This window comes from Lactuca sativa, chromosome 3, assembly GCF_002870075.4.
Source record: "Lactuca sativa cultivar Salinas chromosome 3, Lsat_Salinas_v11, whole genome shotgun sequence".
Classification (NCBI taxonomy): Eukaryota; Viridiplantae; Streptophyta; class Magnoliopsida; order Asterales; family Asteraceae; genus Lactuca; species Lactuca sativa.
In genome coordinates this window covers 88,206,985-88,233,989 of record NC_056625.2, presented here as the reverse complement: position 1 = coordinate 88,233,989, position 27,005 = coordinate 88,206,985, and the positions used below count along the sequence as shown (strand labels likewise).

The window sequence follows — 27,005 nt, the reverse complement described above, 5'->3', positions numbered from 1 at the left end:
TGCTAAGTTCTCCAAATGTGATTTTTGGATTCGAGAAGTCCAATTCTTGGGTCACGTGGTCAACCAAGAAGGGATAATGGTTGATCCAGCAAAGATTGAAGCTGTAATGAAGTGGGAACAACCAAAAAGTACCACGGAGATCCGAAGCTTTTTAGGATTAGTCGGATATTACCGAAGGTTTATCCAAGGCTTTTCTTCAATCGTTGGTCCATTGACAGCTTTGACCCACAAAAGAGCTACGTATGCTTGGAGTGATAAGCATAAAGAAGCATTCCAGAAACTAAAGAAGAAGCTATGCGAGGCACCGATTCTTTCTCTACCCGATGGAGTTGAAGACTTCGCTGTTTATAGTGATGCATCTGGAGTTGGATTGGGTTGTGTTTTGACCCAAAGAGATAAGGTGATCGCGTATGCATCTCGACAGCTAAAAGAGCATGAAAAGAACTACCCGACTCATGATTTGGAGTTGGCAGCGGTAGTTTTCGCTTTGAAAATATGGAGGCATTACCTCTATGGAACAAAGTGCAAATTGTTCATTGATCGTAAGAGTCTCCAATATCTCTTTAGTCAGAAGTAATTGAATATGAGACAACGATGCTGGCTAGAGTTACTTAAGGACTACGACTGTGAGATACTTTACCACCCCGGTAAAGCTAATGTTGTTGCTGATGCTCTCAGTCGGAAAGTCAATATTGAAAGGAAAAGGCCAAGAGCGTTGAGAATAGAAGTTGTCTCGACAATTGTGGAGAGTATAAAGAAAGCTCAAGAGGAAGCTTCTGAGAAGAATGACCGAAAGGAGGAACGTTTGGGAAAAACGTTGGTGTTCAGTATAAACAGTCATGGACTGAAGGTGTTCCAAGATCGGATTTGGGTACCTAAGTCAAGAGGAATAAGAGATCTTCTGATGGAAGAAGCTCACAAAACCATGTACTCCATTCATCCCAGTAGCACAAAAATGTATAGGGACCTGAAACCCTATTACTGGTGGCCGACGATGAAGCTCGACATTGCGAAGTATGTGGCGGAGTGTGTGACTTGTGCGAGAGTCAAGACACAACATCAGAAACCGTACGGGAGTTTAGAACCTTTACCTGTACCTATGGGTAAGTGGGAAGACATTGCTATGGATTTTGTCACTAAATTGCCCAGAACAAAGAATGGTCACGACATGATTTGGGTGGTCGTTGATCGATTCACTAAGAGTGCGTATTTCATAGCAGCCAATGAGAAATGGTCTATGGAAAAGCTTGTGAATTCTTACGTGAAGGAAATTGTGAGGCTTCACGGTGTTCCGTTAACGATTGTTTCGGATCGTGATAGCCGTTTCACCTCACGATTTTGGAATAGTCTACAAGAGGAATTGGGTACCAAGTTGTGTTTAAGTACAGCTTACCATCCGCAGACTGATGGTCAGAGCGAACGGACGATACAAACACTTGAAGATATGCTGAGAGCATGTACCCTGGAATTCCAAGGTAATTGGGATGAACATTTACCTTTGGTAGAATTTTCCTATAATAATAGTTTCCACTCGAGCATTAAGATGACACCTTATCAAGCTTTGTACGGATAGAAATGTCGTACGCCGTCTTGTTTGCTTGAGGTTGGGGAAAAGCAGTTTATGGGACCAGAGATAGTCCATCAAACTGCTTAAAAGTTGAAAATAATTAGGGAAAGAATGTTAGTCGCTCAGGACCGTCAAAAGAGCTATGCTGACAAAAAGCAAAGACCGATGACTTTTGAAGTTGGAGATTCGGTTTTGCTTAAAGTCTCACCGTGGAAGAGACTTATAAGATTTGGTAAAAGGGGAAAGTTAAATCCAAGGTTTATTGGACCGTTTAAAGTTCTTCAGAGAATTGGGAACCAAGCTTACAAGCTCGAACTACCCGAAGAACTGAATGGAATTCATAACACTTTTCATGTGTGTTACTTGAGGAAGTTCACGGGAGAAGCTCTCGACATGATTCCACTTTCGGAGTTGAGAATCGATGAGAACAAAAGGTTGATTGAAGAACCGGAAGCAATCGTTGACCGAAAGACTAAGAAGTTGCGACGAAAGATGGTTGAGTTAGTGCTTGTCCGTTGGAAACACACGAATGGGCCAAATCTCACCTGGGAGACGGAGAGTGACATAATGACTCGCTATTCGCATTTGTTTGCTGATGTGTGATTCCGGGGACGAAATCGTCCTAAGGTGGGGAGAATTGTAACGCCCGTGTTTCTGGGCTTGCCATTTTTAGCAATGTAATAGTCTAGGTTAACCTTTGTAACCCAATTTGAAATAATAAAAATGTATTATTTGTGAATTATGTGAATTATGTGTGTATTTTCTTAATTATTATAATTTAATGAATTAAGAATAAAATGATCATCAAAATTTAAGTGTAAAATAAACTCGATATCTTTGCATAAAGTTGTAGTGGCCTAAACGAGGTTTCCGTATATATATAGAACGCCCAAATCTGACTTCGTATGAAGAAGTTATGATTTTCTAAAGTTTCGACTTGGCAGTAGGCAGCCCGAATACTCGATTTGAGATCGAGCGGTTTTTTGCCGAAACAATCTAAACGAGAATTGAATATCTCGTTGTAAGTAGCGAAACGATGAAAAGTTAGGTGAGAACGGACGTCGGACGAAGAACTTATGAATTTATAACGAAGTTTTCCTGTCTCGGCCTACTAAAAATAAATTCAAAATTAGTCGATGGAGTCTAAACAAAATTTGTAGAGCGTAGTCTCACCTACGCGTGGATATAAAGAACGTTGAAAACGGATTCCGTATGAAGTAGATATGAATTTTTGAAGTTTATTAAATAATTAAAATATAAATTTAATTAATAAATCCGATATTATCCGAAGGGGAGTCACCGGACTTATCCGGGTTACGCCCAGCGTACAGCGAAGCGTGACGAAGCCTCACACTCGAGTACTCTGATGACGCATGCAGTGACGCTTTTGGCATTACGCCCAGCGTACCGAAGCAGTACGCCCATCGTAATGCGATGGTTTAGCCCTATAAAAAGGGCATGCGAGGGCAGCTTCTTTCTTTTACAAACTTCTTCCTTTCTCTCTAAGTTTTGCCTCGATTTGCGTGCCATTTATACCCCGAAGCCCCGGTATCATTCCCGAGCCCCGAAGCAAGTTCCGAAGCCCCGAGGATCCCGAGAAGTGAGATTTCCGAGTCAAAGCCCTGCCCGCGAGGAGCCCAGTTTTTGTGAAGATCTTTCGGATCTATGGAGAAACACTACTTCTGCAAGTCGTAGTGTTGCCCGATCATCTTCTGATCGAGTGAGTGTGTAGTCATTTTCTTCTAACACATTATTATGAAGTATTTTATACGAAATACGTGTTACGTGTATACTTTGTTGATTATATGTGTGAATGTATATTCACTTTCTTCTATCTCATATATCTGATTTATTCTCTATGAAATACGTGTTATGTCTGTATGCCTCATCCGTTATGTGGAAAAATGTATTGATCAAGCATGCTATACAGGTTTTAAACTTTGTATAAAAATGTATATTTTTATCTACTAATATGTTGGGTAGAACATGGGTAGATAATTGGTGTGTAATTAACAGATGAGAGGCCTCGATGTTGTTGGTGTTATTCTAGTCATTCAGTAGAGTATGGATGACGACCACAGACTATTATAGGCAGTCCTGTGGAACGCTGGCAGGCTCATAACCTGTAGGTGTTGTGAACGATGTGTTCACCGGTGTACTCTATCCCCCTCATGGTTGCCTTTAGGATATTTATTGCTAAGGAAGCCCCTTTGCAGTAATGTCCGTTCCGATGAAAATCCTAGATTAGGTCCCTTATAATAGATGTTGTTTTAGAGACGTAAAGTGAGGATAACGGGAATGGGTAATCGGGTTATTGTTGATTGTTGAAATTAAATATAATTATTTATTGTGGGTTGAAAACCCTATATGCTCACCAGGCTCCCAAGTCTGACCCACTCAGTTTATTTGTATCACAGGTAGTGGCACGAGGGCATAAGATGGATGAATCATCAAGTTGTTTTGTTTACAAGTTTGTATATGTATATATTTGTTGAATGACTTGTAATGTTATCGTTTATGCTTTATGGTTTGTATCAGAACATGACATCCCGAGTTTTGTTTATATAATGAAAATGCATCTCTTGATTAAATGCTTTGATAAATATTATTTTATCATGTTTTGTTTTTGGGAACAAATTCTGCATCTCTTTTAAAAATCAAAAGGATTTACTCTGAAAATGTTTAAAAAGCATAAATGAAACCGGTCTTTTCTGGCCGAGATTTTGGGGATGTCACAGTTTATACCATTCATCAAATGTGGAATTTGAAAAAGTTTTTTTTTTATTCTTGTACATTTAAAATTGGAAAGTTGTGATGTCTTGGAGAAGACAAAGACTAACTAGGACCAATTTTGTGAAGTGTTTTGTCTTGATAAAAGCTACACTAACTCTTGAATATTTGTTTGTCAAGAAATGTTTATTGACAAAAGAATCTTATATGTCAAGGAGTCAGTGGGAGTCTCAATGGTCTTGAAAGATTTCAAGAACTAATCAAGAATAAACCTTATCGATCATCACTAGCACACGAGTTGAGGTTTACAACCTATCGTGTTGACACTATCTTGTTTCTGTGTGGTTCCAATTGAGTTAATTATGCATGTGAGTTCTATGAGTTCTCATTTGAATGCAGAAAACACAAGGACCTTGATCAATGAAAAGTACATTGATAAGAAAGGATGAGCTGCTTAACTACTTGGAATACATGGTGGGCACTCGTGTTACCATAAGGCAAGAAATCAAGATTAAGAAAGTTCGGTCCATAAGAGTTTGGATTTGTCGCAAACTTTGGTTTTGGGCAAATTCGCATGGATAGGAAAACATACACCACTAAAATCTAAGTGGCATAAGATTCCCTCATTCATAAGAATGATTGTAAGGAAATGCTTTCGCTAATGTATTCTCGAATTCGATTATGGTTACGGTATCCCTTTCCATAATTCGAATTGTGAGATTTGGCAATTAGTCTGAATTGTTTAGACACACATATGAACTATCTAAGGCAAAGGTGTATAAGAAGCTTAGATAAAGGATTATCATTTCAATGCTAGTGGGAGCATAAGTGTTATGCTTATTTGATAATAATCATCATGATAGTGGGAGCATAAATGTTGTGCTTGTATGATTATTAAAACAAGTATTGCAAGTTAGCAATATTAATTATAGAAAACAAGAGTTATACTTTGCAAAGTCGTAAGGGTTGAATAGTTGTTTTGCTATAATTAAGGGAGAGAATATTATGCTTCGTTTCAAATCTAAAGGCTTAGGTTGTGGAATGTTAATAAATTTAGTCAATGATACATAGTGATATAGCATTGTTCGAATTGTGAGAACGTGGCACATTAAATATTATGGCAGAAGATTCATAAAGTATCATATCTTTATGTAAGACATTATACATCATATCCCATACGCTTCGGGTATACGATTGATTGCTAGTGCTATTATATTTGACCATTCTAAAATTTTCCAAATGTCTAGCGCATTTAGAGGGAAAAAGGACAAGAATCAGTTTTGACTAAGATAATTAAACAACTATCAAAGGACGATCCAAAGCTCGCTGAGGATTGGTCGCTTGTGAGTAATTGGAAGTATGGTATTGGATGGACCGTATCGACATTATTATGAATAAATAAGATTCTATTAAGAATGAATTGTCATATGGCAAATATGGAAATGTTTCCATATAGGGAGTTGGATATTAAGAATCTATATCTAGATAAGAAACTATTATGCAAGAAGGATGTTCAAAGGAATGTACTTTGAGTGAGAGACATCATATCTATAGAATTGTTTCTGATAGAGATTAGCCAAGTCTTGATGGTTTTGAGCTATGACTTTACGAAAGAATCATTGCATAAAATGTTTAGAATCTAGCATAAGTAACAAGAATTTGATATTCTTATACTTATGATAAGGATTGGGAATTGTGAAATGAGTATGATTGGAAATGTGTTCATTTGATCTATTTTACAAAGTAAGGACCGTAGGTAAACATTGTGTGCATGCTGAGAGCATGGGACAAGTGTAGTCATAATTCAAGTAAGAAGTTGATTACCCGAAACAACAAATAATGAGTAATCAATATGGTGATTAAATAAAATGTTTTATTTATACCCAAAGTTTGGGGCCATATGGGATTAGTATTATTCTTGTGTTTCACTTTGCATGTTTTGACTTCCTGAATAATTAAATTGGTTCAGAACAATCAAATTATTCGAACGGACCACAGTCGTTCATATGTTGGAAGTAGGTATGAATGAAGATTGTCTTGAATTGGTGTGTGGATTGTCTAAAGTGTATTAGACATAAGCAAGTGTTTGCTGCAACGTTCATGAGTGCTTATGAATATGAGTTTGAGCATTGGATTAAACCCATGGTCATTTAGATCACTTCATGGATTTTATCACGAGTGATTAATGAGATGATAACATCTTATATTCTTGAAACCGAGATGTGTGAGTTGTATCTTGTGAGTCGGTTACACATTGATAATATGTAAACGCACCAGTAACTTGGTGTCATAAAACATATAATTGTGTGTGACTCAGTGAGTGAGTACAAGCAAGCATTGAATCAAGGTTTATCCGTTCCTTTTATCCAAAGTAGGATGAAAGCGATGTCTTTGGGCCCCTCGATGATTTAGTGATGACACTAAGTGCTTGGCCAAGCCGGGACTAATTTGATGTGTTCAATTGTAGTCTGTTGTCAGTCATCATAAATCGGAAATCGAGAAACAACACATAGACAGAGAGAATGATTTAAATCCATGTCTGAGTCTATACAATATCTAGAATGGAGGAATATATGATCCCTTATCTAAAGGTCTGATAAGATCAGAGTTCACAGCGGCTTTTGAAAGCTACGATTGCAAATCAGGATCTGAAGTCATACGTAGAATAGTTATTAGACTTATCCAAGTGGGAGACTGTTGGATTAGTGTCTAAGTCCATAACTTTTTTGGTATGTGCTTGACCCGATGGTGCATGGTCCTTTTGGGTTGCCTTCACCAAAGCAACTTGATAGGATGAATTATGGAGAGAGAAGATTAATTATGATTTATTAATATATTATGAGAATAATATATTAAAGGAGAAATCATATTGTTTAATTAATATTAGTCAAGAATTAATTGATAATTAATTTTGTGACTAAAAGAGATTAATTAAACTTAAGGGACTGGAACTGTAATTATAAGATAATTGCATTTGGGCTATGGATCACCTTGGAAAAATAGGTTCGACGAATTCTATGGGGAAACCCATTAGAAATCGTCCAAGGGATATTCTAAAAGGGTCCATGGGCTGCTTAGGACTTAAGCAGTCACATTAGGGTTTCCTAGTTGAAAACCCTAATAGCCTACATGTATATATAGTACCCTTAAGCCCCAAAAACGTGGCTAAGAGTTCCTCTAGGGTTTTGGATGTTCTTGGGCAGCCTCCTCTCTCCTCATTCTTCATCCTCTTGCTCTTGGTGTTTGTGAACCATTAGAGGAGTGACACATGTGACTCTAAGCTTTCTAAAGTCATTACAAGGAGGATTTGAGATTGTTATTGCTACATAACAATCAAGGTAAGATTTAAAAACCCTTTCACATGTTAATATGATTAATTGTATGCTAGAACTAGGGTTTAATGTCTTGGATGAATTGCATGTACAATATAGAAACCTAGATCCAAGCATTAGGGTTGCATGAGCACATAGGATGTTCTTATTGCTAAAACCCATCAGTTATATCACCGATTTTCCAGAAAATCTGTTTTCGGGCCAAATTTGTGGATAAGCCCATAAACTTTGATTTTTTTTAGAATTAATACTCATAGCTCATAAGCCCAAACGACTAAATTCTACTCTTAACCCCAAATTCCCAATCAACAATCGTATACCTAGCTTTTCATCGGATTGTGTTTGTTCGTATTCAACCCCAGACGACAGCGAGTTGTGACTTGTGAGTTCAACACTGATTTGTGATTATTGTTCCATTATTCTTCTTTGGTTCTTGTTTCATTATTCTTCTTCGGTTCTTCAATTGTTAAGCAGCACAGGAGCTACGGTTCTTCGTCTTCAGCAGCTACTGTTCTTCGTCTTCAACAGGTACCTTTGATTCTTTGGTTCTTCCACTGTTAAGCTTCGATTTGGCCCAAACTTGTTCGTCTTCAACAATAGTTGCTATTGTTTCAAGTGTACTTTGCTTTTCTTTTCCATGATTAACAGCTACTATTGTTAATAGTTGCTATTATTTCAACTTGTTTGTCTTCAGCATTCAAACTTGTTCGTCAACAGCTACTATTGAATCATTATTCTTCTTCGGTTATTTTTGGCCCTGATACTATTAGGTTCGAATGAATTTCATGTTGCCCAAATTTTTATATTTCTTTTCTTTTCTGTTTGTATCCTTGTCTTCAACATGTTATATATTTTTCATTTTTTCTTAACTTGGCAGTTAGTTGTTATTGTTAAGCCATGGATTCATGTTTTTATATATTAATTGATCAAGTGATCATGCATTTTAGATATTGTCATATTGTACTTAAGTGTTAACTGTTAAGTTGCTAGTTGCTACAACTTACAGGTTTCTTTGATGTTGTATTTTTGTTAAATATACAACTTTTATTTTACATAGCTTGGTTGTTAGTTGTTAGTTTTTATTGTTACAGACTTATGTTATTGTAAAATTCTAAGTTTGTAACAAGTAATTTATTCTTAAACGATCCTGTTGTTTTGTTTACCTTGTTACTGATCATGCTTTTTGCAACAGCTTTGATGATGGATGGTTCATCCTCACATGCATCTGTAAACCCTACAAACACAAACAATAATACAATATCGTCTGATGCTGGAACTGGGACAAAATGTTTGAATAGAGATATGGCATGGGAATGGGGAGAGTCGAGAGATCCCACAAAAAAACAAAGCATTTGGTGTACATTATGTGGTAAGATGGTAAGTGGAGGAATCACACGATTGAAGCAACATCTTACTCATACCTCAGGGCAAGTCACCGGTTGTCCGAATGTGATTGTGGATATCCAAAAGAAAGTCATTGCATCAATTAAAGAAAAATACAAGATACAAAAGGAAAAGAAAAGAAATATAGAAATTCTTAGATCTTACACAATTGATCTTTCTTATGAAGATGACGATTAGGAAGTCGTTGTACAAGAAGTTAGTTCAAAAAAATGTTTCAAAGAAAAAGAAATTTGTGGGTGCTAGCAATGTGCGATGTCCTCTCAATATAATTTATAAAACTAATCATGGAAAAAAAAAGCAAAGTACACTTGATAAAAATAATCCAATAAAAGAGAAGTTAAAGATGAAGGCTTGGGATAAAATTGCAACTTGGGCTTATTTGGTTGGTTTACCCTTCAATGTCGTACGTGACGAAGGTTTCCAAGATATGACCAATTCCATTGGTGAATATGGAAGAGGTATTTAAATGTGATTAAAGATTTATTGGTTATTTTATTATTACTTAAATACTTAATTTTATGACTTTATATTAGGTATGTCAGCTCCATCTTATCATAATATCCGTGTCACATTGATGAAAAAACATTTAGAAGATACTCAAAAGTTTGTGGATTCATTTCGACCACATTGGGAGGAATATCGGTGTAGCATTATGTCCGATTTTTGGACATACGATAAAGGAAGATGTTTGATAAATTTCTTAGTCAATTTTCCTCTTGGAACGGTATTCTTGAAATCAATTGATGCATCAAAGCATGTGAAGAATGCTCAATTGATCGTGGAAATGATAAATAAGGTGATAAAAGAGGTTGGAGAGGAGAACATTGTGCAGGTAGTTTTACTTTCTAGTTTTCTAAATATTATTTGGTATTTTAAATTTATAATCATTTTATTAATTAAATTCTTTTTCTTATTTTCTTATAGTTCATTACAGACAATGGGTCAAACTTTAAAGTCGCTGGAAAGATTTTAGAAGAGCAACATCCCAAGTTGTTTTGGACTCCGTGTGCAGCACATTGTGTGAATCTCATGATAGGAGATATTGGTGAAAAAAATACCGAAGATAAAAAATACTTGGGCTGATGCAAGAGCAATTGTGGTTTACATTTACAACCACGGAAGAATTCTTAATCTGATGAGGAAGTTAACGAAGAACAAGGAGTTGCACAGGTCTTGTGTAACTAGGTTTGCAACCCAGTTTTATACAATTAAGAGTATCCACGAGAATTGACATCATATTCAAGTATTGTTTGTTCCTGAAGAATGGAAGAAAAGTGACTTTGCAAAGAAGTCGATTGGAAAGAAAGTTGAGCGAATAGTTGCAAAACAGGAATTTGGGGATAGCGTACAAAGTCAAGTATGGGTTACATCTATGATGTAGCGGACAGAGCCAAGGAGCAGATCAAGAAAAATCTGACAGGCACGCCTAATGAAATAATGATCACTAGACTTTGGGCTATGATTCAAGCAAGATGGAGCGACCAACTTCACCACCCGTTACATGCAGGTATTAAACATTATATTTATTATTTTAATAGAATTACCAAATTTTATCTCCAAATCTTTATTGAATGGGTAGCTGGAAGTTACCTGAATCCCGCCATTTTTCATGGGGAAAATTCAAGGGAGATACGAAAGAACAGAGACATTGCGACGGGATTTTATGCTGCTATAGATTCTCTAGTGACCGATAATGATGACAATGATAAATTAAGGCAAGACTTGAATCTATACATTGATTCGGTTGGGCAATTTGGATCTCCAGCTGCTATAAGGGCTAGGACAAAAGTTGCACCATGTAAGTAAAACATTTTTAACATATTTACATGTTTTTATACCATAATTTTTTACAAGGTCATTTCATTTATTTATAAAATGTAGATATATGGTGGCGTACTTATGGGATCGACACGCCTTTGCTCCAAAAATTTGATATCACAGTCCTTAGTCAGACATGTAGTGCTTCACCTTGTGAACGCAATTGGAGTGCATTTGACAATGTAATTGGTTTCTACAATTCTACCTAGTACTTTTTATAAATAATATTAAATTTAACTTATTTATTTCACTAAGTAATTCTTTATTCTTTATGTGCAGTTACATTTAAAGAAAAGAAATTGTCTCTTGCAGCAAAAACTTAATGACCTTGTATTCATCCAATACAACACAAGGTTACAAAGGCGCTGCAATTCGTTAAAATCCAACAGATCTTTGGATCCTATTTTATTGAGAAACGTAGAGGAAAATGATGATTGGGTTATATCAACAGAAGTTGAGCTTCAAGAGTTTGCTGATGGTAGAGATGGTCTTCTTTGGTCAGCTACGCAAGAGGTAATGGGGAGAAACGAAGAAGTTGGGGTAACAACTAGGAGCAAAAGAGAGCGCTACAAAGATGATGTTGATGAAGATATTAGAATTGAAGTGAATGATCTTGATGAACAATTGGATGTCTTGGTTGATGTGGACTCGGAGGAAGATTTCATGGCTTACGATTAGATTATGTTTCAGTTAGATCATGTTTTGATTAGATTATCTTTAAAACATTAACACATTTTGAATTTTCTAGTTGCTATTATATTTATATATGTTTTACGTAAAGTAGTTTTATTATTATTATTATTATTATTATTATTATTATTATTATTATTATTATTATTATTATAAAAATGTCGATATCCCACCGCAATAACCTATATATCGAATATCGACCCTTGACCGATATTTGATTTTCAATAGCTATAACTGCATAGGTCTAAACAATTGAGACTATGATTACGACATTCATTTTCGTAGTTCTAAAAATTGTTTAAACACACATGTGAGCTATCTAAGAAAAGCTGTATGATTTTAATAAATTTTTATCAAAGCATCTCGTATTAAAAATCTGAACTTTAGTAAAAAGTCAATAAATTATTGATTTCTAGAAGTTCTAAAGTCTTAGAAAATTTATTACTAAAGGAAATTTGAGCGTATGATAAAAATTTATCTCATTCATTTATAAAATAATAATAATAATAATAATAATAATAATAATAAGTAACGTCTATTTTAGTTATTATATAGTCTATAAAAACATTATATTATTAATGTAAACATAAAATATAGGCTAATCACAAATATATCAATATCTCATAAAGGATATATTTTAAAGAATTTAAAAAAATTATACAAGTTCGTTGAATTTTAAGTCTAAATAAATTTTTTAAATACTAATTTACAAGTTCTTTTTTGATATTTTGATAAATATAATAACCTAAAAAAAACTTAAAAACTAAATCAGCAAGTAAAACCTACGAAAGAAGTAACAAGAAAGTGACACAAAAGTATTCCACTAAGATGCGTGTGTACGTGTACATAAAGAAGCCATTAATCTTATATTTCACATTATATTCCTCTCATAGTGTGCTTTCATTTTCATAGTGATATATTATATGCAACTGTGAGTCGGCAATAAATTTCTTTTATCCATCATCTTGAGAGAGCCTATCATTCGCTAAGTCGGTAGAACGCTTTTATTTCATTTTTTTTTTTACTTTTATATGTATCGTGTTTGGCTCTTTCCATATTTGGTTAAATGAAGTATTTTACTCTTTTCTATTGTTGAGTTTTATAAGAATGAGAAAGACTTCCATGGAAAAGTGATTCACAACTTATCATTGTTGATTATTGACAAATGTTGCTCTATATATAGACAAATGTTCAATAATTATTATCCAGAGAAAACATTTAGGTATTGTTTCATCCACTTTATAGTTTATATGTTTTGTTTTAGTCAACATATTTTAGTTAATTATTAATATCAAGATAACGTGAGTTTTATTTACTTATTGAGACTGAAGGTGCATGGTGCATATTCGGAATGATAAAAAGTGTGAACATATATTTTCCCGCCAAAAAAGGTTATGGCATCATGATGATGTAATTAGTTGATTATGTTTAATAACTATCTTTTAGCCACCATTTTAACGCCAAATTGGATTTTAACTATCTTATAACCGTCAACTTATTTCTTTATAAGGAAGATGGAAATACAATGTAACGCCGTATTTTTCTGTTAGACAATCGTTGATAGATTCTTTTTTATTTTGTTAACGAAGTAAAGTTTATAAATAAAAGAAAATTATTATTACATAGTGTATGTTTACAAAGTGTTCTTTTTATATAATACACTGTATACGTTATACATATAATATTATGTCAACGTAATATTTTTATAAAAATACAGTTAACAACATAACAAAAAGCTATAAATAACAAATATAAATAAAAGTGTATTTAGGATAAACGATCTAAAGGAAAGTCGTAGTAGCCATGAATACGAATACGTCAATATAAAGAACGTCAGAATTTGACTTCATACGAAGAAGTTATGATTTTTCAACGTTCGCGTTCGACTTAGTACACCAATGTGTGTGTCATATGATATGAAACCGAGATGGGTTACTTGTTAGCCAAAGCAATGTAAACGAGGGTTGTAGTACTCGTCAATAGGAAACCAGCGACATAAAGAACGTCGAAAACAAAGTATCTATGAAGAAGTTATAATTATCTGAAGATATCGAGAAAATAGCAGAGTCCGAACCAGCACCCTTCTCACAAAAATCGGGAGTGAACAGTGAATGGTGAATAGTGTCATTTCACCCCTATAAATAGTAGGTTAGCCCTCCTCATTTCTTACACCATTCTCTTTTGGGAATTAATCCTCTCACGCACGAACATTTCGGTCCCTCGTGATATGACTTCTCTTTTTGTAATTTTAGTAACGTAAACTGAGCATTGAAGCACCAAAAGAATCTTTTCAGGAGAAAGATTCATTAATGAAGTGTTGGAATTTTTAAAAGAATTTCAATGAAGAAGTTTTGCTCGCGAAGTTTCCAAGTTTCCGCTAAACAAACTGTAATTTGAGTTGTACTTACAATGCCTTAAGTGTAGCTTATATTTATTGTTGTAGTCGTTATTATGAACTTATAAATAAGATTTATCATTAATGCTAGTCGTTATACTGATCGATCTACTTATGGGAGTGATGTTTAGGCTAGATTTAGGAGGTGTTTAAAATGGATTTTCCAAACAATGTACTTTGTATGCCAAACGAATTCTATCTCTGATACGATTTTACATGGTCGTTCCTTATCAACTCTAAGTCTGTATTCTATTGGGTTTATTGATGAATTTAAGAAATTATTATTTTAGTCATGCATAATATAAACGATAAATGAAACATAATAATATTTATATCTCGGTCTTTTAAAAGAGAAAACTGAAGTAATAGGTGAAGCATAGATGTAACCAAAAGTCTTCCACCTTTAACAACGTGAGTGCATAGTTACTTTCAAGAGCATAATCTTAAATAAAAATATTTATTACATAAAAGCTTAAATGGATATTAAGTATCTGTATTATGTGCTATTTGTATATCTTGTTTAATGATAGTTTTGCAAAATCAAGAACTATATTGGAAGTCGTTTACTTTTATTATAGTCTTGTTAAATTATAAACTACGATTTGTAAAGGATGGTTAACTCAAAATAAGATGATTAATCAGATAATCTCATTCTGGGGAATAGTGTGAGATTAAAGCGGAGTGTAGTGGTCCTCCTTTTTCTATCAGATTAGGATGATAACCCTTAATTATTCTAGACATTCTTGTGAATTACATTGCTAGTGTGGACTTATAACCCACGGACGTAGATAAAATGGAATACCACATTTATCAAATACTCTAAACATTGGTTGCCTTTAAATGACTTACACTTGCCAATGAATCATCTAGTTGTGTAGTCGATCAGTTGCTCAAACAATTCATCTGGTAAACTGATTCTTCCAGATAATCATTGAACTAGGATTTGTGACAATTGGTTGGACTAGGTATGTATGGGCAGAGTGTCTTATAGATATTTACATGGGGTTTGTATATCTATATTGTTTCGAAATTTTTGTATTGCAATATTATTAATATTCTTATTTATCATTAAAATATTATAGGATTGAAAACCCTATGTGTCTCAACAGGTTTCCCAACCTGAATCACTCAATTTATATGCATCACATGTAATAGAACTAAGTCTACTTGAAATTAACAGAATGTTGAGTGAAATAAGAGACATGCCTATAATAGTATTAAGTACCTTGTGTCTTTACTCTATAACCTATGTTGGATATGACTTATGACATTCGTAGTGCTCTTAATATTTTGAAACAATATTGTTATCTCATAAAAATGTTGTATTTAATAGAGATTTTCCGCAAAAAAGACAATTAATATTTTAAAGTGTAAAGAAAAAGATTTTTTTGTTCTGAAAAATAGGGGATGTAACATACAATACAAAGGTTACAATCTAATACTCGAAAATCTGACACTTCGCATTTTCTCTATTACGAAGAACACTTAACAAACAATGTATTATGTGCTTGTAAATTAGATTGGTCCTGAAATCTGATTTGATTTCTTGAATTATCCCACGAATATGCATTCACGTAACGGCAGGAATAAGAGTTGAATTACATATTTGAGAAAGTGATTTCCAAATACACAATTCAAGATATTGTTGGGTCAAAATATGGTTTATACTTTGCTTTTTTGGGCAATTATATTTTTATGTAATATTTTATGAGCTTTCAATCTAGTTTACGGTCAGGTGGGGTTTACGGTTGAGTTTACGGCCGTAAACCCATTTACGGCCCATGTCCACCAAGCCCATGTTCCCCTTGTATAAATATAGGTGTTAGGGTGTGAGGAACGGATTGATGAACGAGAAAAGAGAGAAACTAGAGAGCATTTTGTGTGTGTGAATCTTTTGTATCTGGAACTTTAATTCTAATCAATTCATATAGAGATTCATATTATTCTTCTTCTTCTTCTCTTCTATTTGATCTGACATCATCCGTTTATTGGGATTCCGCACCATCAAACAGATCTGATTGATACACGGGCATTTTAGGGACTTACAATTGGTATCAGAGCCAAGTTGTATCAGTCAATTTTGTCAGATTTGGGGCATAATTTGATCTTATTTTCGAAGTATTTTTACGTTTTTGGATAGATCTCTGAAAAATAAGGGGGGTTTGTTCTTCGTGTTTTTCATAAAAAATGGTTTTTGATCAAGCTTTAGAGCTTCAAAGTCGAAAAATCGATGTTTTTGGTCGAAATCTGCGAGGGTGTTGCAGAGTTTGCGGCCCGAGGTTCACAGTCCGAGCTTGTGGCCTCGGAGTTTATAGCTTCGGTTTTCGTTCCTCGGTGGTTTACGGCCTCGTCCTCACATCGCTTGTCGGCCTTGCAATGGATCCGAAGTTCGCAGCAGCATCTTCCTTCGCATATTAAAAAAGGGAGAACAGATTTGGGGTTGTAGAGGATCTTGGGGTTGTAGAGGATCGAACCCGCGACCTCTGGTTCCTTACATCAGCACCTTACCAACCCAACCAATTAGCAACTTGTTCAAATCCTTCGCGTCTTAATTCAAAAGGCTTCGCTGCTGCAACCAAGTTTCACATTTTTGACACTTTTAACCCAAAATTCAATTCCTTTTAATTTTAAATTCTTTTTTTTATCCAAAATTAAATAAATAAATAAATAAATAATATATAAATTAATTAAATTAAAATTAATAAATAAAATTATATTTTAATTTTTGACTGTTATTTTTTAACTTTTGACCTTAAATTTTGACTTTGACTTCCAAGTTTGACCTTTGACTTTAAACTTTGACTTTTTTGTTTAACTTTTAAATTTTCAAATTTAGCTTTTCGGTTTGACTTTTCAAGTTTCACTTTTGAGTTTAACTTTTAAGGTTGACTTTTGAGGTTTATAATCAAAGGGTTTGACTTTTAAGTTTGATTTTGGCTTCTAGTTGTGTTTTTTAATTGCTTTTAAGGTCAACGAGGGAAATAAAGACATGAAAGAGAGTCGCCAGGAGATGTTAAGACAAAATTTCAACATTTTCGATTATATCCCTGGAGAAACCCTCGAAACTCAGTTGCATCGATTTATTACACTTACTACTGAGATGAATATAACTGGGATCTTCTTGTCTAAATCTGAGATAAACAAAAAGCTATTGAATTCACTTCCAAGATCGTGGGATATGAATGTAGTTGTCATCAAGAAGACAAAAGATCTCAGTCGTCTTAGTATTGCTGATGTAATTGAAGAGCTTGGCGCTTTAAAGACTTCTGTAAACCTTCCGGTCAATGAAGTTTCATGTTCTCAATCATGTGAAGTTTCATGTACACCAGTTTGTGAAACTACGATTATATTTCATCGGGAACAAATTGATTTATTAAAAAGAGAAGTTGAGGACCTGAGATATGAAGGATATCAACTCAGGAAATGACAGAAACCCCTGAAGGCTGAATTAGAAGCAAAAACCAAGGACTTTAGGAAACTTCAGGAAGAGTATAGCAACAAGTGTGAAAATTATGACTATATTAAGAGACAATTTGCTGCTTTAACTGAAGAACTTGACACTTTGAAAATTAAGTGTGGAAAAATAGATGTTAGTTTTAAAAATTATATTGTGTCAAGTCAGACAGTCGAGTCCTTATTTGAAACCCAATTAAAATTCAAAGATAATCAAAACAAGGGTCTAGGGTATGAAAGTGTTCCTCCACCTTTCAATCATAACTACGCATCCATCCCTATGACAAAGGAATAAATTGTCAAGGAGGCACATCTTCAATATGGAAAACGAGTTGGATTTATGTCGGGAGGAGTTATTAATATTGAAAATACTAATGTTTCTACTTCATGTGCAGGTAAAGTAGTAAAAGATGAGAACAAGGAGATCACTACTGAACAAACCAATGACACCTTGAACTCAGAATCTGTTGCTTCGAATTATGTTACTCCTAACAAACCTACCGTTGAGAAATACAGGCCTCTAATTCCAGTGAAACAGAGTGCCTGTTGTAACTGTGCGAAAAGCAAGAGACAAGGCATGGATACGGCACCAGGGGCAGGAAGAAATAACTTTACAGTGAAGAAAAAGACATGTTTTCACTGTGGAACACCTGGACACATTGCCAGAAATTGTCCTAATCGCGCATACGTTCCCTACTACGCACAAGGATGGCAAAACGTGCCAAGTGGGAGATACTTCAAAAGAAACACTTCCAGGTCACGTTCAGACAATGGTGACTGGAATGCCATGAAGGCCAAACATCCAACTCCCAAGGCCAAGAATCCTACTCCCAAGAACAAGAAGGGAATGATGGCCCAGAATTCTAGTTCAAGAGATGCTCATGTAAAGCCAAAACTGGTTAGGTCAAAGCCATCTCGGCAGCCGGCTTCAAGTTCCAAATCAAGTGCCACGGCACCCATCGGATCGAACAAGAAATGGGTTAAACCCGAATATAGATGCGTACCAAAGGGGAAAACTCCCAAATCTTCTAATGACTCTAATATTTCATCGTCTTCTGTTTGTGATAAGAAGGATATGTCATGGGAGAGAGTATCGTGCAAGGATGAAAAAGGTCGACCCAGTTTCAAAATGGACTGGGTTCCAAAGACCAACTAATCCCGCTCTGTATCGGAGCAGCTATGGAGGCATATCATCAGACTTCGGTTTGTTGGTAGTGGCTGCTCCTGGCATATGATTGGGGACATCTCTCAACTGTACAACATTCAGACCTTTGTTAAGAGTATGTGTCCTTTTGCGGGAAAGGAAGAAAGGAAGAGATCACAAATGGGGTTAGTGCTTAATGACATGAAGAATTTTCGGATCTGTTTTGAGATTATGCTTGCTGTTCTTAGACCTTCTGAATGCAGATTCAATCGGTGAATTACGGTTTGCGTTTTCTTCTCTATACTCCTGAACTTTTCTTAAGTTGATTCACTTTAAAGACTAATTTTTGTTTTAGGATAGTTTAAATTTGCACATTTACTTTCGTTTCTCTCATATGCACAAATTTAGGGGGAGAAATAAAAACAAAACAAAAATTAGAAAATTTTAATTTAAAAAAAATCCAAAAACATTAGAAAATCAAAAAATCAAAAATATGGTGTTAATGGAATGTGCTTGCAGGAGATGTCTTGGGAAGTGATATAATCATGTGATAACAGGCAATTTGAATCTGTGTAAGGGGCTGAATTTGAATTGTCTAGGCTCTGTGTTTGATGCACTAGTAGGCACGGAAGATTTAAAATGGAGTTGACTAGGGAGAGTTGAACTTAATGAATTCAAGGACTTGACAAACTTTGACCTAATTAGATCCGTTTAGCCTGACTTCACGATGCTCGGATAGGTTGAGCAGGGAGATATACATGGGAATCTACCGGTCACATTAAATAACCCGTATCTAGAACTATGGATTCACTTTTCCTCGATGTGTGGATTCTGTCCTTAATTCCGGTTGGATGGGGCGACTGGTAAATTCCAATGAATTAGGTCTGTAGAAAAAAAAATTCTTTCTTTCTGTATGTTAGTCATATGTTGCCTCCTCTGCGTGATCGGGAGATCCGACCTGGACTGTAACATATGCAACTCTATTTCTCTGCATATTATATCTATGAAATTCTTCTTATCTGTTAGCCATATGTTGTCTCCTTTGCGTGACTAACAATCCGACCTGGTACACAGCATATGCAACCTTCTACTTCTCAATCCCTCTAAAACAATAAGTAATAGTAATCTAAATCTATCCTCTCTCCTAATGATTTTCTGCTCACCAGATGTAAGGAGTACTCTGGAAGTCGTTGATGGCAGGGGCATATCAGGAAGCGGGAAACACATTCTAGTACAATTAAAATTGAACACATACAGATTGTCTGTAGATCTCGCTGCTCGATTTAGGTGGACAACAATATCCCTGGTTGTAGTCAGTTAAATGGTCATAAGAAAAATCTATTTAAGAATTAGGGCCAATCATGATAATAAAGTTATAATTAGATATATGCATGTATCATGTCATTGGTAAATTGTCCAAATCTTGTCACAAATGTTTCGTGTTTAAGTGGACCACAATACTGGCGATTGACCAGACAAAGGCGTGAAGATAGAAGGTACCGACAAGCAGATAAAGGATGTCTAAAAACTTTGATCCCAAATCATTCTTAAAGTTAGATATCATTCTATTTTTGTTAAGTTTGTTCATAGTTTTCTTCTAATTTAAATATTAGGGGAGAATTAAAAATTAAAAAAAAAATCTAAAAATAGTGTTATTTATGTTTTATTTCTTGTTCAAGAAAATCAAAAATCCAAAAATATTTTTGTTTTTGTGCTAAGTTTTCTTTTAGTTTTGTTTTGTCTTGAAAAGTGGTTTCAGGTATAGATAAGACTCATGGAGATTGTGTCGAAAATTTCTAAGCCAAGGCTTCGTCCGTGAGCATCGGAGAATTATCATTCGAAGGAGCAAGAAATGAAGATTATTCTTTCAACATTCAATCCTTCAACCCTAGAAGAAAGGTGAAGCAGAAATTGAAGATTATGTGACGGATTGCATTGAAGCCTCCTCAATCAGTCTGCTGCTATCGTTGTACCTGCTGAAGTGATCTAGAAGATTTGTTCTCTCTGATGTTCTCTCTGTAGATTCTCAAGCTGAAAGCACTATCTTTCAAGAATCAGTACATCAAGCATCCTCACCCAATGTGCGTTCAATGCCAAATTCTGAAGAAAACCTCAAGTGCTCAAGATGAAGTCATTCATTGAAGATTCATATGTTCATCCTGATGCTATGAAGAAATCGAAGGTTAAAGCTGAAGCCAAGCTCCCATTGAAGATTGACAAGAAGAGCCAGCTACTTTTTAGGGGGAGCTTGTTGGGTCAATTAAGAAAAGAAAGCTATAAACCAATGGGGAGATTGTTGGGTCAAAATACGGTTTATACTTTGCTTTTCTGGGCAATTATATTTTTATGTAATATTTTATGAGCTTTCAGTCTAGTTTACGGTCAGGTGGGGTTTACGGTTGAGTTTACGGCTGTAAACCCATTTACGGCCCATGTCCACCAAGCCCATGTTCCCCTTGTATAAATATAGGTGTTAGGGTATGAGGAACGGATTGATGAACGAGAAAAGAGAGAAACTAGAGAGCACTTTGTGTGTGTGAATCTTTTGTATCTGGAACTTTAATTCTAATCAATTCATATAGAGATTCATATTATTCTTCTTCTTCTTCTCTTCTATTTGATCTGACATCATCCGTTTGATTGGGAATCCGCACCATCAAACGGATCTGATTAATACACGGGCATTTTAGGGACTTACAGATATTATCTAAGTTATTGTTATTTGTAACCTTAGTTTCAATTTTAACAACGTCATAAGTAAATTTCATATTAAATAATAGTACACATAGGTGATATCAAGGTTGCAGAACTCGTTACTCGGTACCTGTTCGACCGACTACCGAGTAGTGATTACCCAGGAGTACTCGGGAGTACTCAAGGAGTACTCAGATTCGGTAATTCATGTAGAAATATTTTCAGGGAATTTATATATGTCGAAATTATAAATTAAAATCATAAGTTGATTGAAATATATAACAAAATTAGATACATGTGAATACACAAAAGTTAAAAAACACATAATGGCCTCACTTCGTTAATAATTACTAAAGATTTAAGATATATATATATATATATATATATATATATATATATATATATATATATATATATATATGGTAATAATCACGTGTGTGTGTTCAATAATAAATAATTAAGTATATTAAACATATTAATCACCGAGTTGACTGTGTTTTACAACACTACTCTGTTAAGTAAAAGGGCCGATCGACGAGTACTCGGGATTCTGTAACTCCCCTCAGTAAGGGGCCGAGTAGCGAGTACTCGGAGCAGTAATCGGCTAACTCGGTGAGTTTTACAACACTGGGTGATATATCTTGAATAATACATACAAATTTAATTTAAGAAAATAAAAAGGATCTATATGCATAAAAATTGTTAATGATGTTGAGTATAATTGTTACGTCCGAATTTTCAAACCAAAATTTTCATTTTTATTTGTTAAATATTCAATTAAATCAGACTACAATGTGGAAAACATGATTTAGAAATTGCATGAGTACAATCGAGCCTTGCCCTGTTCACGAACCAATGAAGTACCTGAAAAACATTTATAGCAACTAGGTAAGCGTTATCCTTAGTGAGTTTCCCCAATATACCATATGCCACAATACACATACATGCATACAAATAATATACATATTTTAGACTTACGGCATACACGTCGTTTAGTCTTCAACACGAGTCTACGTGTACTTACGACCTACATGACATTTCATTAACACGTATCAATGTGTACATACGGCCTACATGTTATTTCGTTAACATATAAGCCTATAGGCTCCCGACCTCTTTGTCTTTCCGCCATCATCTACTAACTAATTCGTAATAACTTATAAGCATATCAACAATTGCACACGTAGATACTACATATTCGGCTCTATAGCTCATACACTCCGGAAGGGTTTCTAATACTAGAATCATCATAAAAGTTGGTGCTTTATGACATACATGTCCAATGCATGTCTTGAAGCCCTAAAGAGTCAAAAGGATTTTGATAAAAATCACATGCATGGCTCAAAAACTCAACTACACCTTATATCCAAATCATTAATAATACAAAAAGATCAAGCGATTCATAAAGTTGCAAACTTTATGAGATCTCACCTGTGACAACCCGAAATTTCCATTTTGTACGAACATTAACTATTCAATAGAAGCTAGTCCAGTTCCAATGAATTTCAGACTTTTCCGAATAAGTTTGTGTACATTAGGGTTTACGTTTAAGGAGATATCAGGATAGTGGATGCTCATGGGTTTGTGAAACTTGAGCATTTCAAAACTTCATAATGTTAGAGTCCAATTATGGAATAAAGATATTTTCTGCCAAAAATATTTCAGGACTATAAATAGATTTCTGAACTAAATTCATTCATTATTCACATTTCCAACTAGAGAAAAGCCATATTCTCTCTCACGGATCTTCGGGTTTTCATCCCAAATCGTGAGTACACTTCTCTAGTTGTGTTATAATGTTTGTTTTATGCTTATTAACATAGATTGTATGTCATATATGTGAGATCTGGGAGTTTACCGCCCAAGAACGTTCTTGGGGAGTAAACTCCAAAATGAAGCTTTAAGGCTATCTAGTCCCAATTCCTTGTTAGGCAACTAGTTTAGGATAATATGTATGACCATTTGAGGCTAGAAATCAATCAAGAACACATAGTTTTAGGAGTTTACGACCCAAGAGTTTCTTGGACCGTAAACACCATTTTCAAGGGCTTAATGTGCCCTAATCACCCCCTAAGGCTTTAGACTTTAACCCTTAATTACTTGTAGCTAAAATGGGGGCATTAACACATCAAAAACACCTCTAAAAGGGAGTTTACGGCCAAGAAATGCTCTTGGGCCGTAAACTCCAAGTAAGGGCACCAAAGTGTGCCTAGGGTTCCCCTTAGCCTAAATCAAAAGCCTAGAAATTATCCTACTTGTGCAAGAGACTTGAAATAATTAAAACATCCATCCCATGAGAGTTTACGGCCGTAAACTCTTAGGGATATGGTCTTTAGGCCATAAACTCCTCAAAGGAGTGTTATCTATGCCCTAAACTACCCAAAGGATGAAACCACCAAGCTAGGCTTATTCTAGAAATCATTTAGCACCTTAAAACACCCAAAACCACCAAGATTGGAGTTCACGGCCGTAAACTCAAGGGTTTACGACCGTAAACTCCTTGGGTGGGGTTTATTGGGTTGTAAACTCATATACAAGGTCCTTTGGTGCATTAAACCCCCTTTAGCCTTGTCCCATAGCAACTTAGAGGCAACCTTTAGGACCTATAACACTTATACAAAGTGTTTACATGTTCCTAAGTGTCCCAACTTATTTCATTAAGTTATTATTTGGCTAATTAGTTATATATACGCTCATTATATGATAACTAGGCTCGTGCGTGTGAACAAGTCTCCGTTTGCCACCTAGCACGGTATCCGACACTACAATCCAAACCACTCACCACAGGTGAGTTCATACCCCTTTAATTAACCTTTGAAATACTTTAAATGTTATAAATACTTTATGGGGGGGGAATACAAGTTAAATGCTTATAGTTATTGTATCAATCACATGTGATTACATTAATCATTTGTGATTAATAACTAGAAAACCATTGATTTTATCATTGTTCAAATTGTTTATCAAACTGCTTTACTTCAAAATGTTTTACAAACTCTTTTACTTATCAAATGCTTTTATTAAACTTTGTTTTACTTCTTATAAATTGCATGCCCGTATATGTATAGATATATAAGTAATGTTTAAAAGGCTTAGGAAGGTCATTCGCCCTATTTCCTTTTTCTCGATTTGGATGTGGTCTGGTGGGATTTCGGGTGACCGTATGAAGGTCATTTCAATATTAGTTATATATATCAATTATACATATATAGACATAAAAGTACTTCCATATTCATGCGTACTATACACATCATTAGTAAGTTACCATCGGGGTAACACAGGATCATACTACTAGAACTTCTAGATCAACGAGTCAGTTCATTCATTAGTCTATACATTACATTACTATGAGAACATATACATTACATTACTACGAGAACATATGCAACTATACTAGAAGGAGAACATACACAACTATACTAGGAGGAGAACATATACAACTATACTAGAACGAGAAACATTACACTACATATACAAGAATACGTTAACAATTGTGATCCACTGTATCGGAGCATGCCTTAAATGTCATGGCCCGAGTTGTAGCCAGAATTCTCTTGGAGGGAGAGCGTGAGTTTGTGTATAGATCTATACTGGATTGACTATCCTACACCTTACTGCTAGCTACAGCCGGACCTGCAGGTCTGCGGGTGCCAAACGTCATTCCGTTATTACGACCATTCATATGTCGTTGTTACCAGTCGATAGTATGGTGCAATTTATCACATTATACCTTAATATAAATCCGGTTTAAGGTAGTTAGTACAGCAGTAGTTCCTATAATGCAAAACTACAGTACTACAATGATTTACCCATTACATATTTTTTGTGATTAATTCACTTAAACATTAATGTACAAACTATATTTGTTAAATGATAGTTACACTTGGGAAATTACACACTTTTACAACAAACGAGCATACAAACCAGTTAAGCCTTGGTAGAAGGCTACTTTAATAGAAAATATAGGTTTTTCTGAGAGATTCAAACTTTTACAAACTTACACTTAAGACATGTTCAAACGTTTTGATAACAAACATCGACACTAAAATACTTATGAACTCACCAGCTTAATGTTGATAAACTCTTTCAAAATAACTTGTATTCTCAGGTCATCAGTAGACAGGTACCGATGCCAGCTTTTGAGAAGATGGAGCGCATTCAAGACTCATCATATTATTTTGATTTACATTATATTTTTGGTGTCTAAAACTGTACAGAACACGCTTGTATTAAAATTATATATTTAATGCAATGGATGATGTTGTTTGCTTATTTACATTTTACTGTGTTGTGATATTGTACATGACGTCCTCCGCCCCAGAACGTTTCCGCCGTTCTTGGTTTTGGGGTGTGACAGATTGGTATCAGAGCATTGTTTATAGTGAATCAAGTATATCAACCCATAAAAGATATACTAAACTATAAACCCATTAGTGATTAAAGCACTCTGACCCAGAGTCTATACTTTAAATATTAAAATATTTAACTAAGTATACTAGTCTACATTCATACTAAAATCAGTGTCACAATGACAAGAACAAAAGTATTACGATTGTTAAATATCACAAGTGAGCTCGGGGATGTATGGTCAGTCCTGGGAATGGCATAGCCTGATCAACTATGCTGGTCCGAGGAGTGATTAGCATATGCCCTAGAATGGTTGTGATGTGTTAACAAGTCTAAAAACTTACCAACAATACCACAAGAAGATCAGTAGAACTTAAACTTGAAATACTATAGGTGTATTTTGTACTACTAGTTACATGTATACTATATTCTTATACCTCTCTTCTCGCGTAGATTTAAATGGCTGGATTCCATCACGGCAACCCGTACTTTCTAAATGAAGGCAATGGCGGGTGGATCGAAGAAGATCCCAAAGATAAGCATCCAATCCCTTTGGATGATCACCTTGCAGAAGGCTTTTCTGATGGGTCCGACTCCGAGCCTGAAGTCAACAACCTACCGCTAGTAGGTCAAGCCCCGAACAACAACCCCCGACCAGCTTTTCCAGGTCCTACTCCCTTTTGGGCAACCAACTTGAATCGCTGGAGTGACGAACAGGGTCAACCCTTACCATACTTTGGGGACTGAAGCTTTTACAACGTCAGTGAAGGTGGTTCTGCTGACCGAGCTCTGCCCGTCATTATCCGCAGAATAGCTCGTAATGTTGAGCAAGGTCAAGCAGCCATCGACCGGGTCATGGAGATTGATGCCAACTCAGGTGTCAACACAGTCCGCATCCGCCGTCTTGAAGAAGACATGGAACAGACCCAGAGAACCAATGAAACCCTGCAGCAACAGCTGGCTGCCTCTCGAGCTGAAGTCTTGGAACTTCGAGCCCATCAGAGGGCTCAGGAGCGACACCCTTAAGAGGTGTTTCGTCAAGTGTCAGGCCTCAGGGCTCGCCCGAGGAATTCCCATCGCCGTTAGTTGATGTCTAGTACCAGTATTATTGACATCTATCGAATCTGTGGGAAAAATCTATACATTTGTGTTTCCTACTAATATTCTTTGTTGTGATCTCAAACACTCATTCAACTGTTGTGCTATGGTTAGTTAGTCCATGTGTCACTCTCACGTTGCTTACAAATTGATTCTTACCATTTTTCTTATCTTTATAAACTTATAGCTGAAAGATGCCTCCTCGCAAATCTCCCAGGAATAACCCTGCACCTCCACCACCTCCTCCGCCTCCGGTCATCGATACTGCAGCCCTGAATGCTGTCGTAGCTGCAGCAGTGGCAACTGCCATGGCTCAGTATCACTCATCTGATG

At 35.4% G+C, this 27,005-nt stretch overlaps 1 protein-coding gene across 1 annotated transcript; it reads left to right on the top strand.

The window, feature by feature from the left end:
• The first annotated feature begins 10,392 nt into the window (after positions 1–10,392).
• Positions 10,393–11,529, top strand: LOC111911358 (uncharacterized). The gene is made up of 4 exons (XM_023907148.1): positions 10,393–10,540; positions 10,613–10,831; positions 10,915–11,033; positions 11,131–11,529. Exons 1-4 carry the CDS (start codon positions 10,393–10,395, stop codon positions 11,527–11,529), a joined length of 885 nt encoding a protein of 294 aa, XP_023762916.1.
• Positions 11,530–27,005: the final 15,476 nt, after the last annotated feature.